The sequence below is a fragment of the Phragmites australis genome, chromosome 3 (assembly GCF_958298935.1).
Source record: "Phragmites australis chromosome 3, lpPhrAust1.1, whole genome shotgun sequence".
Lineage (NCBI taxonomy): Eukaryota > Viridiplantae > Streptophyta > Magnoliopsida > Poales > Poaceae > Phragmites > Phragmites australis.
Window position 1 is genome coordinate 33,755,244 of NC_084923.1, and position 14,844 is coordinate 33,770,087.

At 40.2% G+C, this 14,844-nt stretch overlaps 1 protein-coding gene across 2 annotated transcripts; it reads left to right on the plus strand.

Moving 5' to 3' along the window:
- The first annotated feature begins 4,593 nt into the window (after positions 1–4,593).
- On the plus strand, positions 4,594–13,783 carry LOC133912859 (phosphatidylinositol 3,4,5-trisphosphate 3-phosphatase and protein-tyrosine-phosphatase PTEN2A-like). 2 transcript variants are annotated; one of them, XM_062355796.1, is made up of 13 exons: positions 4,594–4,917; positions 6,654–7,229; positions 7,968–8,069; positions 8,159–8,215; positions 9,259–9,324; positions 9,660–9,836; positions 9,937–10,023; positions 10,104–10,168; positions 10,255–10,331; positions 10,452–10,498; positions 12,010–12,140; positions 12,364–12,433; positions 12,955–13,783. In XM_062355796.1, exons 2-13 carry the CDS (start codon positions 6,708–6,710, stop codon positions 13,504–13,506), a joined length of 1,953 nt encoding a protein of 650 aa, XP_062211780.1. In that variant the 5' UTR covers positions 4,594–4,917; positions 6,654–6,707; the 3' UTR covers positions 13,507–13,783. The 2 variants fall into 2 exon arrangements, with proteins under 2 accessions (XP_062211780.1, XP_062211781.1); XM_062355797.1 differs by lacking the exon at positions 4,594–4,917 and adding an exon at positions 5,150–5,406.
- The last annotated feature ends 1,061 nt before the right edge of the window (positions 13,784–14,844 follow it).

The window sequence follows — 14,844 nt, forward strand, 5'->3', positions numbered from 1 at the left end:
CATACCAAATGCATTCTCCTTGGAGTCAGAAATATATACACAGACACACACACACATATATTATATATACACATATGTGTAAGACTGTGAGTACCTTCGTACTCACATAATATATATGTATTGGTCACTTGTACCCCGCTCAGAGCGACGTAGCGCTAGCTATGCTACTAGTAACCTGGTTGGTTGCCTTGTGGGCAATTGGTACCATTAGCCTTTAGTTTTCTTTTGTGATACTTCCGCTCCGAGCTTTATGCTTAAGTGCTTAGAAACAAACTTGTCATGTAATATGATCATCTAGCATTTGTTTAATTAGAATGATAGCTTATGGACTTGTAATATGTGTAGCTATCAAGTTTAAATTTCAGATTCTAGCACTTAATGATGTGAACTTGTAATATGATCAAGACTTGTAATTTGAGTTTAAAATTTGATCCCTATTATATATTGATGTGATGTGCATGTTGTAAAACCGATATGTGCATTGATCTTAGACTTATCTTGAGTGCATATTGGGGACTACAGTTGTTGTGGTTGTCATTTAGATGTGCTTTAACATACGTCTTGCCCAACGGGTGAGAGTATGTTATACCTCATCTAGGTGAACAGCCGACCCATCGATTAAACTAAGTGTAATATTGGTCGGTTCTCACAGATACTCATTTGCAAAGTTCAAAAGATGCATATGAGGGATCGGTTCCAGCTTTGACTGACAAAAACCAATGGCCCAAGAGTAACCATGGTTTCTTCATGCATACACCACTGCTTTCAAGGTCTGCTAGTGGGCCTAGACACAAAGGATCAAGGGATCACATGAACCAGGTGCATCCAAGAAGAGGTAATGAAGTGCTCATCAGTGCAAGTTTGTAAGGACTATGGGCATCACTTGTAGGGAGGGGGGGTCCAGAAGCAAAGGTTGCACTAGAAGAATTGGCGGCAAAGGCCAAAGGTTGAAAAAAGGGAAAAAAGCAAAGGCCAAGGCTCCGTGACGATGGGAAAAAGGGGAAAAGAAGAAGAAAATACTAAAAACTCTTATTGTTGTGCATGTGTGGCCAAATCCATGTTGGGACAACAACAAGGTTAGTCAAACTTTTGTGTTTGTTATCGTTGTTGTCACCTTCGTCATCGACCAAAGCTTCAACCACCAGCACGAGTCGAGGACAACTCTTTTTTGAGAATAGGGAGAATGATGAGGATCAGACAACCATGTTATTGCTAGATAGTCGGTAGTTCTGTCCATTATACTATTGAGATATTTGTGTGCACTCAGAGGAATCCAATGAGAAACACGTACAAATTTGTAAAGCTTATCAAGTCTAGTTTCCAATGGATCAAATGACACAAGATTTGAGGATTCCTATGAAGAGTTATGGCAATTTGATTGGATGTATTATAGGCTATCATGGTGACGCACAAACATTGGTAAACATGGGGAGTCCGAGGCCTATAAGGCATTGTTGGAGGGAATCCGGCTATTCTATAGGCTTCCAAATATTTAGGAGACTTACTTTTCATGATTCACATGATTCAAATTGTTCATAAAATAAAAAGGTTTGAATTCAATTCATATTAATCTCGTCACAACCAATAGACAACAATTAAAAAGTCCATAAACCCCACGTACGGAGTCCATTTTGGACGTGTGAGTGTTCGTTGGAAAGATTTGATGAGCCACACAATGGCAGCAAGTTTAGTGTTTGTTTCTTCAGGTCCAAATTATGTAAAGGGTTTGTTTCCTATTTTAGGTGTCTTAGGAGTCTATATAAACTAGAGATGTGCATCCATGTAATTCAGACTCGACATTCTGAATATATGTTAACTACAAACTACTCCCATGATGAGGGTCTTATACACATTCTTCCTATGATTTGGCACAACAAACATAGAGGGGAATAAGGTGCTCCAATTAAGATCGTGCTTGCTTTTCCACTAGAAATTGAGGGTTCAATAGCTATATTTAAGCATGTGATTCAATAAATCTATAGAGGCTCAAGTCCATGTAATGGTAGCGGGTGAACGCTTATGATTTATCCCATTTTATCTTCAGTGATCCTACGTCGAGAAGATTGTGCTACACCCCATTTCACTAAGATTTGGGATGAGCTACGGATGGAGTCATCCGCATTCCCCCCGTGCCAACACGTGAGTCACACGTGTGGTTGCTCTCACCTCTTTTCTTTTCCGTTGACTCCAATTGCCCCCAATCTCACCCCTCACCTCTATTGTTTCACTTTGTCCAGGCGTTGTCCTCCCTCCTCCATCTAGGCACCATCGAGTGCTTCAGGTGAGAGTAGAGAAGATTTGGGAGTGTTGAGAGGATCATGGCGGAGAGCGCTCTTCCTCGGCTTCCTTCTGCCTCCTCGTCAGCTCGCCCCCTCACCAATTGAGCCCGATGACCACCACTTCAACTGATCTCTCCAACTAAGCCCGGCGGACTACAACTCCCCCAACTTCTCCTGCTCCCTATCATCAAACACGCCTCATCGCCATCCTTCATCCATCCAGACTCGAGTTTTATCTCTCCAAGGTAAGGAAGCCCTAGCTTGCTTTCTCAAACAAAGTGAGCCATAGATGCCTTTGGGTGATTGTTGATTGTTTACCTCACTTTGGGCTACAAAATATTGTGCTATGGTATGAGATAGTTCCTCCCTGGTTATTACGTCCTTGTTTTTTCTTTGGAATGGATTATTTGGCCCCAAGTGTGGTTTCATGAGAGATCAGCATTCGAGATAAATAGTAAACCTGACGATTTTAATTGAATCTAGATGGTTTTTTTAATTAGTTTTGAAAAGGCACTCAGCCACGGTTGGGGAGTGGCATGCCATACCATTAAAGTAACAGAAAAACAAAAAAGAGTTATTTTAAAGACAACAAGAAAGAGTTTTACTTTTTAGACAAAAAAACAAAAAGAAAGTTAGTAAACAAGGGGTTTTTTGTAAAAATAAAATGGTTTGTTAGAGCACGTATAATGGGATGCTTATAGGAGATGCTTACGCAAAGAGCAATGCTTAAGCATCGCTGCTTGGGCAGGAGGTTTGAAGTCGGTTGGCGCAAGACGCTGTACTAGTGCTTAAATTGCTAGCAATTAACTCTACCAGGGCTTCACATATCCAGTCAAGTGATAGCTAATTACAGAGTTCACACCTAATTATTCACTCGCATAGTGATAACTAATTAGTTACCGTAAAGAGCAACAGATAGCACAATCGACAGTAGGACTAATCATTCTAGATTATTTGTGGTTGTACACATGATTTAGTTGGCCCGCGCTTGCGAGACCTAACACATATACCACACATGTAGTGCTAAAATTGCTAGCAACCACATATTTAGTCAAGTTTTTATCTGTGGCGAGAAAAATGTTGAAAGAGCATTTGGAGTCCTACAATCTCGCTTTGCTATTTTATATTGTGGTTGCTAATTTTTGAAACGATCAACTCTTAGTAAAATCATGAATGCTTCATTATATTGCATAATATAATAGTGGAGGATGAAAGGGATTCTTATCAAGGACAATATGACTTCAATTATGATCAAAGGAGAGATCTAGCGTATTTAAGCATATTTGGGATCAATTTGGATGAGATCAGGTGAACGATTAGCCAAGAATGCCAGCTGAAGGATTATCTATGTTACTATTTAATTTATTATTTTGTTGTGAAATAATTAATTTTGAAGCCAATTTGGCAGATTATTTTCATACATAGACATATTCAATTTAGCATGGTTTCCTATCTGAACCAGCTAAAACTCACCACCTAGGCCGATACGAGACCCACTACTGTAAGCATGGCCTAGGCACGACACGAGCCGAGGGCTACCTAGGCCAAGCCAGTACAACCCATCTCGCCAAGCCATACCTGGGCCAAGGGCGCGGCATGCTGTGCCGACATGGCCTAGCTCGGTTACGCTGCCCCGCCTTATCACCGCCCTACGTCGCCTCACCCCGCCGCCGCCTTGCCCCGCGCCGTCACCTTGCCCTGCCGCGTCGTCCCGCTATCGCCCCGCCCTGCCACCACATCATCCAGCTGCTGCCGTGCCTATCGTGCCAAGGGTCGGCATGGTACGACTGATCTTAAGTGGATCATGCCTGGACCGAAAGCTCGATACGTGGGCTAGCACGACATAACTCGCTTAGTTAACAACCTGTGTTTAAACGGGTTCGTGCCTAAACAAGCTTGAGCCATGCCGTGTCAGGCCGTCCATTTTACCAGGTCTGAAACTCGTCCATTTGGCCAGATCTAGGACTAGATAAGATGAACTATATGTGTTCCATTTATTTTACTATTCTGTTGTATTTAATTTGAAATCAGAGTCTACAATTATTCAAAGTTTAAAATCATTGTTACAAGAAAAAGAATGCGCGATTCACCTGGAATGTGCTATATGATTGAAATAGGATGCCAAGGATAGCAATCATACTAGCTCAATATTTATTTTTTAAGGCTCACATTTTTAGCAGCTACTTATTAAAGACTACGTGTGTTTATATTAGTGTTAATAAGATAATTAACTATATTTAAATAATTATAGTCTTTATTTGTATTGAAGGTTTTAATTTTTACGTAGGTGCACTCTTCCTTTAGGTCATGCGGTTAGGAGGACTATCATCGCGCGTTTAACCCATCCCCTCTTTCCCTCCTGTCCTCCCCTCTTTTTCTTCTCCGGCCTAGATCTGGGTGCGACGAGGGCTCCAGGCGGCCTTCGCCTCTCTGCTTCTCGTCCCATCACTTGACGCACCCTTCTCCCTGCTTCCCCTGGCTCTCTTCGTGCAGATCGAGCCGCCGCCGCCCAAATAAAGTCGCCGCTGCCAAAATCGAGCCATCTGCGCCCGTAGGGAAGAAGCGGGAAGGATCTACGCGCGAGCTCCCGTGGCCCGACCCCGCCGCCGAGACGTCTGCCGAGCCATCGCACACGCAGGCAAGTACTCCATTGCTCTTCCTTCTCGCTTCTCTGGTTCCTGCGCCCGCCGGAGAGAAGAGAGCTCGCCGGATAACAAGGTGTCAACGGGGCTAACAGAGTTCTAAACGGAGGGAGGACGCGAAGGAATCCGGTGGTATTTTTGCAATAGGCAAAAAAAAAATAAAAAAAATGATGGTACCGCAGCAAACCGGTTTGGATTGAGTGCTATTTTTTTTCTTTATTTAGGAATTCGTGGTTGGATCTCAAGGGCAAATCTGGAAAGGTGCAAATTGAGGCGACTCGAAGCCTTTTCCCCTCCTCCTCTGCCCCTTCTCTCTCACCAGTTGTTGTTCCTCAACATCCAACCACCTCACCGCCGGCGATCCACCGTAGATTTCAGTCGTTGAGAGGCGTCAACCTCTTTATCTTCCTTCCTATCCTTTGTTGGCACTGGACTCGCGAGGAGTGGAGATCCATTCGGACCACGACCGATTTCTCCTTCTTTTGGCAAGTAACCCTGGCTTGCTTCGATGGATTGTTCTGGTGGACCTTGTCTTTGCTGTGACTCTGAGCAATCAATCCCAAATCTTTTTTTGTTTCTCTGCATTCAATTAGCTTCCGATTCGTCTTCTATACTTTGCTATTCGAATTTAATCTAATCAAATCTTATCCATCCATCCATGATTTGGGTTAGGTTCTTCTTCAATGCACAAGATCAATATACCTATAGTGAAGTGGGGGTGCAATTTATTTTTCCAAAAAATTTGCTGAATCTGCGTGCCCCCACGTTGAGCCCGCCCATGGATCTCAGTGCGACCCTGTGACTAGATAGGATCCAAAGTGTATTCGGCCCTTTACATTACAAAAATCATACTAATGTGAGAGTTTGCGAATATCCGAGTAATTAGTTGCTTGCAGGAAAACTTTGCGGAATAGTTTACTAAAGCTATGCGTGTGAGATTAAGAATATGTGTATGGTCTCTGTTATCAAATTGTGTTTTCTTTCGCAAAAGGTAGGAGTTCTAACTGGACACTTGTCTTATTTCCATAAGAAAGAAAATGTATAGAAGAGTGCCTGGAAGATTCTTGTGCAAGATTCCAGTGGGGGTCCTTTGTGCATCTGCACCTAGTTCCTTGTTCTTATATTTATTGTTGGTGACCGAGCTTGTGATGGTGTTCACCGGTTCTCTTAGAACAAACGCCTGAGCTGACATTCTGAGCTCATTGCTCTTGAGGGTGGATTGAAATTGTATTTGTTTGAAATGAGATGATTTGAGCATTGTTGAGAGATTCTGTTTTTCTGTTGCACCGTCTATGAGCATCCATTTTAGGTTATCCTTGTTCCCTACAAACTGTTAGATTAAGCTAGACTACCTCAGTGCAGCAGGTGGCACTGGACAGAATCCATACTATTGTCTTGGAACATTTTTTTAGGATTCTCATGCCCTGTCATGATACCACTAACATTGGACGTTTCCTATATGCTTTGGCAAAGTGACATAATTGTTTGTATCAGATGTGACACTGTTTACAGAAGTGTCTGTGCTATCCAGTTAATTGGTCAAATGAGGGCTTCACTGGTGGCTAGGAATGTAAAATTTGAAGTATGCCTAGTAGTAGAGGGCAAAGCATTTTAAGAAGTCATCTGCACTATTCATCATCTATCAATGTAGCTGCACAACCATGTTGCTTCACGAGGTACTACTTGTAGACTGAACTTCCTAACTTATGTCTAATGTATTATGATCTTGCAGATGTCACATGTTTTTTCTAGTCCCTGAGAGTAATTAACATTCTATTAGTCAATCATGGAAGAACAGCAAGTCAAGCCATCCGATCTGCTGCCTACTACTTTGGACAACCAGGATTCAACTGCAACTCCTCATGTTACTACTGCTAATCCTATTCCTCTGGCTGCTTCATCTGATTCTTCCAGTCAGGTTGCCAGTGTAGATCCTGCTGCTATTTCTGCACCAACTGCTGCTCCGGCAAAAAATGCTGCAGGACACGAGGCGCCAGCATCCATGTTTTCTACATCTGGTTTGTCCTCCTGGGCTAAGAACCTGAAAATTCCTCAGCCTTCGCCAGGTCAAGAATCGCCAACAGGAAAGAATACCTTCGCTCGTTTTACGAGTGGCCTTGGATTGCGTTTGTCTCCAAAAGCTGCACAGCAAGATGAGAGTGCTGAAGGAAGCTCCTCCCCAACAACAGCACAGTCTGGTGTTTTTGGTTCTTTGACAAAAGGCATTGTGGATTCCTCTAAAAATGCTGTAAAGGCAGTGCAAGTCAAAGCTCGCCACATGGTCTCACAGAATAAAAGAAGATATCAGGTACTTTAATTTCTGCAGGGGCATCTGAAATTTGATCAAAAATTGATATCTTCAAATACTTTCAGTTCTCGTAGAGTAACATGATCTGGCCACAAGCATTCATCCATCACCTTCTCTGATAGAATTCACAGTTTTGTTGAGCTTTCATTTCTTGAAATCTGAACAGAACAATGTCTTGGAAAAACTTGATGCATAGTTTGCCTTTGTGTCAACATCCATCCATGTCAACAATTGTCATCTTAGTTCTAGACAATAGTCTATTTGCTCATATTTAACTTGCAGAGTGCAGACACCAGTCACATTTAAGAAATTGTCACATTTTGTGTTTCTATCTATGTTCTCAACATCCCTAGGCGATAGGCAGGTGGTGGGTTGGTGCTTAGCGCCTAAGAAGGCTAGCCAGCTACTTTTTTGAACAGTAGTTTCTGTGTGAGTGGTGATCTTGTTTTGTGCCTTTTGATGATAGTAAATCATCTGTTTTATGTACTTTGATATAAACAACATGGGAGATTCTATATTGGGAGAAGGGAGAACTTGTGAACTTCCAGGAACAATAATCATTATTTTGATGCTGTCTATTGACCTTTTTATAAATCATGTGGAGGTTGATTGTTGTTATCAACACCTGATTAAGAATTCTATGTCAAATCATCGGAATGTTGATCCCCTAATTGATTGTTTTTCCTAGATTTAATATAAAGGGAAAGCTCTATTGATTTGATTCTGTTGCCTATGCAGGAAGGAGGGTTTGATTTAGATATGACATATATTACAGAGAACGTAATTGCTATGGGTTTTCCTGCTGGTGATCTGAGCTCAGGGCTTTTTGGATATTTTGAGGTCAGTGTACTGACAAGACTCAAACTTTGCTTATAGCTTGTTCTTTTTTATTTGCCCCATGAAAAAGTAAAGGAATATTTTTATTGTAGGGTTTCTACCGCAATCACATGGAGGAAGTCATCAGGTTCTTTGAAATGCACCATAAGGTAATTTTTGCTCTTTATCGAGTTTCTTAACATATATGCTTCCCAGGTGACCAGTTTCAGATTGGTTGTACTGCTCCATTACATGAATATCTTGTCCATTTTCTTCTTTATGCATCCATAAACACCAACATACCTTGAACTTGCTGCATTGACTTAATATTATTAATGTAAAACGAGCCTGCTTCCTTTTTTGGCAAAAATGGTCTAGGTTCAACAGAGCTTGCTGCTTCTTAGTTCACCCATCCGAGAATGATACAGGAATAACTTGTGAAGGACATTCTACAGGATGTAATATGGTTTACATTTGGCCTTCCCTGAGCAGTCTATTCGTTGTTCAATAATGGCATTCATTTTGAAAACGGAAATATGAATGTGGTTTGGCATTTATTTGATTCATATTCGATCCATTTTCACCCTTACAGAGCATTTAACAGCCTAGTTGTATTAAAGAACTAAGAACTGAGGGCCCCGGAGAGGAGCATGCCCACCCGGGCTCGAACACGGGTGCTCACTTTAGGAGGGGGTCTCCTCCGTTATCCCTAAAAAAAAGGGGTGGAAAAACCAAGGACTGTTTCATGGGATCTCATCTTCTCTGCCATCGTTATTATACATATTAACTATGTCATAATTATTTGAAATATGCATGTTTTTTCATTGCATGAGCACTATATGATCATTTGGGAAGATGCTTATTTATTTTGTCCACAACATGGCACACTAAATTATATGGTTATCTGTTTTAATGTGTGTAACACATGCTTCATTCTGTAGTATATATTTTCTATGCATTTTCAGGATGCCTTTCCCCCTCTTTGTACCACTGTACAGTTTTTTTTTCTTCTGAAAAAGAAAGAAAGTGTGCTTAAGAGCAACAGTTTTCTAGTTACTCCAGTATTCAAACTAATTAGGCAACTCTAGACTTAAATTATAAAAATGAACTCACGTTTGCAGGCTTATCTTCTTGTAGAGTACTGAGAAATGTCAGTAAGGAATGTTGAACAATTCATGCATTTTAGCCTCATAATTTAATTATTAATTTACAGGGGAAGTATAAGGTGTACAACCTTTGTTCTGAGAGGCTATATGATGCATCTCTTTTCGAAGGAAAGGTATGGGTTGCTTACTATTTTGTATTTGTTCTGTCTATTTCATATTTATCATGCACACATATTGCATGACACGCCCACTCACTAACAAAGAAAGATACTAAAAACTCGTGGTACATCTGTTGATGTATAAAATCAGTTTTCTTAACATAGTTAGGTAATTTGACAATCAGTTGTTGATGTTTTTGAAAAATCTTCTAATGGTTTCAAGTCAAGTTTGTCATTCAACACTTCTGTTGTACTTGATCATCTATAACTTTGGAATCTTAAGCATTGTAGCATGATGAATTTCTTGGTCTTTTTATTGAATATATTCAAATTTTGTGTGCATATTTCAGGTGGCGTGCTTCCCGTTTGATGATCATAACTGTCCTCCAATACAACTTGTCATATCATTTTGCCATAGTGCCTACTCATGGTTGAAGGAGGATATAGAAAATGTCGTGGTTGTCCATTGCAAAGCTGGGAAGGCAAGAACAGGATTGATGATCTCAAGCCTTCTACTGTTCCTAAAGGTAAAGTTAGCATGCACTAAATGCAATCAGAATAATACCTGCAACAAATTCTTTACCAAATTTCTTACATTTGAGTTTCTTTTCTTTTTGTAACGGACAGTTCTTTCCTACTGCTGAGGAGTCCATTGAATACTATAATCAGAAAAGATGTGTAGATGGAAAAGGTCTTATTCTCCCAAGTCAGATTGTGAGTGACCCTCAATATTATACAAATTTATTCGTATAACCTAGTCTCTATTGTTCTGAATATGTTGGAAAAAACTACAGAGATATGTGAAGTATTTGGAGCGCATCTTAAATTACTTCAATGGTGAAAATCAGCCACCCCGCAGGTCTTTATACTTTTTCAACCATGGTGTCAATATGATATGCATGTATATTGTGCTTTAGTAATTAAGCATGTGATTACACTTTCCAGGTGTATGCTTAGGGGATTTCGTCTTCATAGATGCCCATATTGGATTAGGCCATCAATTACAGTCTCTAATCACAATGGTGTGTTTCTTCATTTCATTGGAACTGATTTCCATGCGCCATGCTATAGTAATTTAGTAATATAATTCTTGTTGTGTTTTGATATCTTCTCTTGCATCAAGTAATAAATCTGTTATGCAGGTGTCCTTTTTTCTACAAAGAAGCATCCAAGAACAAAAGAACTTATGGTAGGCATGTTCATTTCATAAATAATTCTTATTCGTGTTCAGTAGCTTTGCTAACTTTTGTGCTCACTAACTTTTAGTTTAATAGTTTCTTGAGTAAATTTCATTTTGGACCATGTATTATTGTACTTGGTGCACTTTGAACCACCTTTAATAACAACTTCCACTTTGAACTATATATTTGATGCTTATCTTTCAGTATACACCAGGTTTAAGGAATAGGCCTTTGACCATGCTCAGTGACGAGCTGTTCCATCCACCTCAACTCTACGTATTCATCTGGGAGGGTGGACTGCTATTTCCAGACCAAGCTTTGTTCCTCTCGATTCATTCTTCATTGCTTGCTTTCCGTTTGGCCTCAAGTTGCTAAAGCCTCCTCTTCATATCGTGTAGGATAGTATCGAGTTTATGGTGTTGTCGACCATCAAAACGTCAACATCCTGCATGTAATCTGACCCTCTGATTACCTATTCGCTAGCATTGCAGAGATAGGCGTCGAGCCGATGGCGAGGTAGACATGGTTGGGGTGGTGCGGTAGTGCAGATGGTGACTTGAGGAGAGGCGGTGACAAGTTAGACATGGCTGGAGAGGAGCAGCTGTGAAGGCTACAACATACGGTAGCGGTGTTTGCGAGGAATATATGCAGAGTGGAGGCTCAATATGGAGAGACGGCTCTAAAACTTTGAGACCAAATGGGAAGCAAGCATCGAAGAATGAACTGAGAGGAAGAAAGCTTGTGCGGGAAATAATAATCCAACGTCACAGTTGAATCCGTGTAGCTGAGGTGGATGGAATTGCTTGTCACATGAGCACGGTCAAAGGTTCAATCCTTAGACACGGTGCAAACTGAAAGATTAGCGTAAAATATATGGTTCAAAGTGACACCTATTATTAAATGTGGTTCAAAGTGCACTAATATATGGTCCAAAGTGAAATTTGCTCTAGTTTCTTGTTCATCCAGTTTGCTATTAGAATATTTGAGTAGATTTCCCAAATTATGGATCTGCCTATTTTGATGCCTGTTTTGCATAGTTAGTAATGGTGCCCACATATCGACATCTATGTTTTTATGTAACAATACTAAATAAAGGAATATCTCGTTTTGGAGTGATATCCTCTTTAAATGTAGCTAGTTTCATTTGCTACAACTGGAAGCAATCCAAGGGACCAAAATAACTAGTACCAATGTGTTGTATCTTTACATGGCTACATATGAAGAATAAATATAAAAGGAAAAAAAATACTGCATTATTTTCTGTATTTCTCTGGACATAAATAACAAAGAAGCCATTCTCTGAATGAAGCTTCTCCATCCTGTTTCTCAAACACCATAAATATGAAAAAAGTTCTCTTATTCTTCTGTGACCTTACAGTATGACATGTGGAAACTAATATCTACTACTATAGATATTTATTGTCAATTTATTTGATCTATCCATTCTTTTATGCTGAATTTGTGGAATTTATTCCTCTGTAATCTCCATGGAATACTAAATTTATTATCATGCTTTCAGCCAGAAGATTTCTGGTTTAGTGCACCAAAGAAGGGGATTATGGTTTTTGCATTGCCTGGGGAACCTGGTTTAGCAGAGGTAGCTGGTGATTTCAAGATCACTTTTCATGATCGACAGGGAGATTTTTACTGGTGAGCTCCATGTAGTAATGATATTGTATTATTTCCTGGATAGACCTGTGCTTCTATTGCTTAATGGGTTCATTTTCTTTTTATTGGCATGAGTTGTCAGTTGCTTGTACATGTATATAACTACATATTATTTCAATTGGATGGCACCAAAATTTTATATTGGAAACTTGGAAAAAGTTATTGTCTCGATATGTAGTTCCAATTCTTCCCGTGCCCTTTTCAGCTGGCTAAATACAACAATGATGGAGAACAGGTTGACTTTGAATCCAACTGATCTTGATGATTTTGACAAGGTAAATGCTACTTCATTGTTGATTGTATCCATATTACTTTGTTTGTGAATAGCGAATATTAAACTATTTAACCAGACGTGTCACTAAGTCCCCAGTTCTAATGTGTTCACACGTTTGTTCTTGTGCTGTTGGAATCAGATGCTAGACACTCATTTGTTTAAACGTCTTAAGGTTGATGTTCACCATACCTTCTAGTTGATGCCTGTGGTCTTATTTCTAATTTACTTTGTATTTTCAAGTCAACTTTTTGCTCCAGGCATTGCCATACTGAATATTGTGTAGCTGCGAGGTCAAGGAAGCTGAATTTGTAACTGAGTTTATGTTTTTCTTTGTCTGTGCGTAAACATTTTATTATCAGTAGGTGAAGATAGCATACATATTACCATTTACCAATGATTAGTTATTTATCTAATGATTGCATATTTGCACTTTCTGTTATTAGTTGCTGAGTCAGCACAAAAATGCTGTGTTTACCTCCTTTTTTTAGACTTCAGACTGACATACTATATTATTTTATCCAGAGAAAACTGCCATCACCTGGGTTCCAGGTTGAGGTTGTTCTGGTAGATTATGATGGCTCACAACCACCCAAACCAAAACCAGCTGCTGGACCTGCTGATAACAAATCTGGTGCTGATTCCTCGGCTAGCACGGTTGCGAAAGAAAATAATCCTGCACCTGCAGAATCCAACAAGGGAGCTGGAAGCCATGATAAAGATGAAGTTTTCTCTGACAGTGAAGGGGAAGATGGATCATCCAAGGGTAGGAGGGAGAAGCACGCCAGCAGTGCTCAAGGCATTGCAAATGCTGCTAAGCCATCTGAAACAAGCGCTGTGCAAAAGGAGGCATCAGCTGCTGCTAGCAGAATCGAGAAAGTAGTTATAACCAGCGAACAAGGAACTACAAATGCACCTGATGCTACATCTCTCAAAACTGAAGTTAGCAGCAAGAGCAGGACCACAACAGCACCGCCCCCAGCTGTTGAATCTTCTAGCATGAGCGAATTCAAGGCGATTGCTGCAGATGCCTCGGTGTTCTCATTTGGAGATGAAGATGACTACGAAAGTGAATAGCCACTTTTATGGGCGATTGGTTCACATTGTACAGTTTGGTGCCTCTGGGACCATCACAGAATGCTGGTTCGAAGTAACCGGGCAGAGAAGATGAACAAAGTTTATTCATTCTTGCATTTTGTTTTCACTGTAGAATTTTCATCAATATGTGATGTATCCAGACGAACTTGTTGTAACCAACCACACCAGGACTGAACTTCGTTGATACCTCGTATGTGTTTACAGAAAGACGTTGTACATGAACTTTTTACGATGTGATTACTGTTGTCAGAGTTAAGTCTTCATGGTGCATGGATTGATGAAACATGATCCTTTGTTTGCTCCCTTTCCTATAAATTTTGTGGTGTGGTTATTAATCTTTTCTGTGGCACATTTATCTTTTTACCTGTGAAGTATTTATGATATGACCAACCCAAAGCTAGGTGTGAACATGACTCTTCTTGTTGCAAACACTGCTCTGAAAGCACTCCATTCACTGACGTATCCGATTGAGATGTGTTCCAGTGGCAACTACAGTTTGGGCGTTTTGAATAGCTAATCTTATATTCGAGGTCGGATCAGTAGCTAATCTGTTCCTATATCTAGTGAACACTCCCTAAAAAATTATTGCCAAGTTTTTAAAAATTGTTGATCTAGGTTTCAAGTAATGTTGAACTAGGTCTCAAAGTTGTTGCCAAGTTATAAAAAATTGCTGAACTGACTAGTTTTCAGATTTTTTATTGGTTTTAGAAATTCTTTTATTAGTTTTCAGAGATTGCTAAACTAGGTTAAACTATTTCTACTGGTTTTCGAAATATTTTATGTGGTTACTCTGTTTGTACTAACTTGTAATTGCAGTGAATTTGTCTACCGATATGCTATAGCACGATCAGGTGCCATTTTCATTTCATCCAACATGACATTTAGAGGAAAGATTACTCGGCTTATATTGAAAGCCAATTAAGGTGTTTCGTAGCTAGCAACAGAGTGCTTTGTTGTTCATCGAAATCAGAAGAGAAAACGATGCTTTTGGAGTTCTTTTGAGAAAACTGTTTTAGAAGCAAAGCACACTGACACTAGACATGCGTCAGAGACTTGGAGCTTCTCCTTATCCCAAGGGTTTTAAAGAGAAAAGTAGAGTCCTCAAAGTTTATCCGAGTTTGGTTTTCTTGTGTATGACATCCGGAACATAGAAAGGAAATAGCTTACATCCGAGATTGAACCCATCTGCCCATGTCTGATAGAGATGACAACAGTAGTTGTGCATCAACCTAGAGATCTGCAACGGCAGCGCGAGGTAGCCGAGAGCACTCGTCCATGAGCACGATAGGGGTCCACCATTGACGGGTCGTGGAGGTC

What these genes read in the sequence shown, in the direction of transcription:
- LOC133912859 (XM_062355796.1), top strand. Translation starts at nt 6,708, where the DNA reads ATGGAAGAACAGCAAGTCAAGCCATCCGATCTGCTGCCTACTACTTTG. An exon ending in CATCTCTTTTCGAAGGAAAG is followed by an intron (nt 9,325 to 9,659) that starts GTATGGGTTGCT and finishes TGCATATTTCAG; the next exon opens with GTGGCGTGCTTCCCGTTTGA. An exon ending in ATCTTGATGATTTTGACAAG is followed by an intron (nt 12,434 to 12,954) that starts GTAAATGCTACT and finishes TATTTTATCCAG; the next exon opens with AGAAAACTGCCATCACCTGG.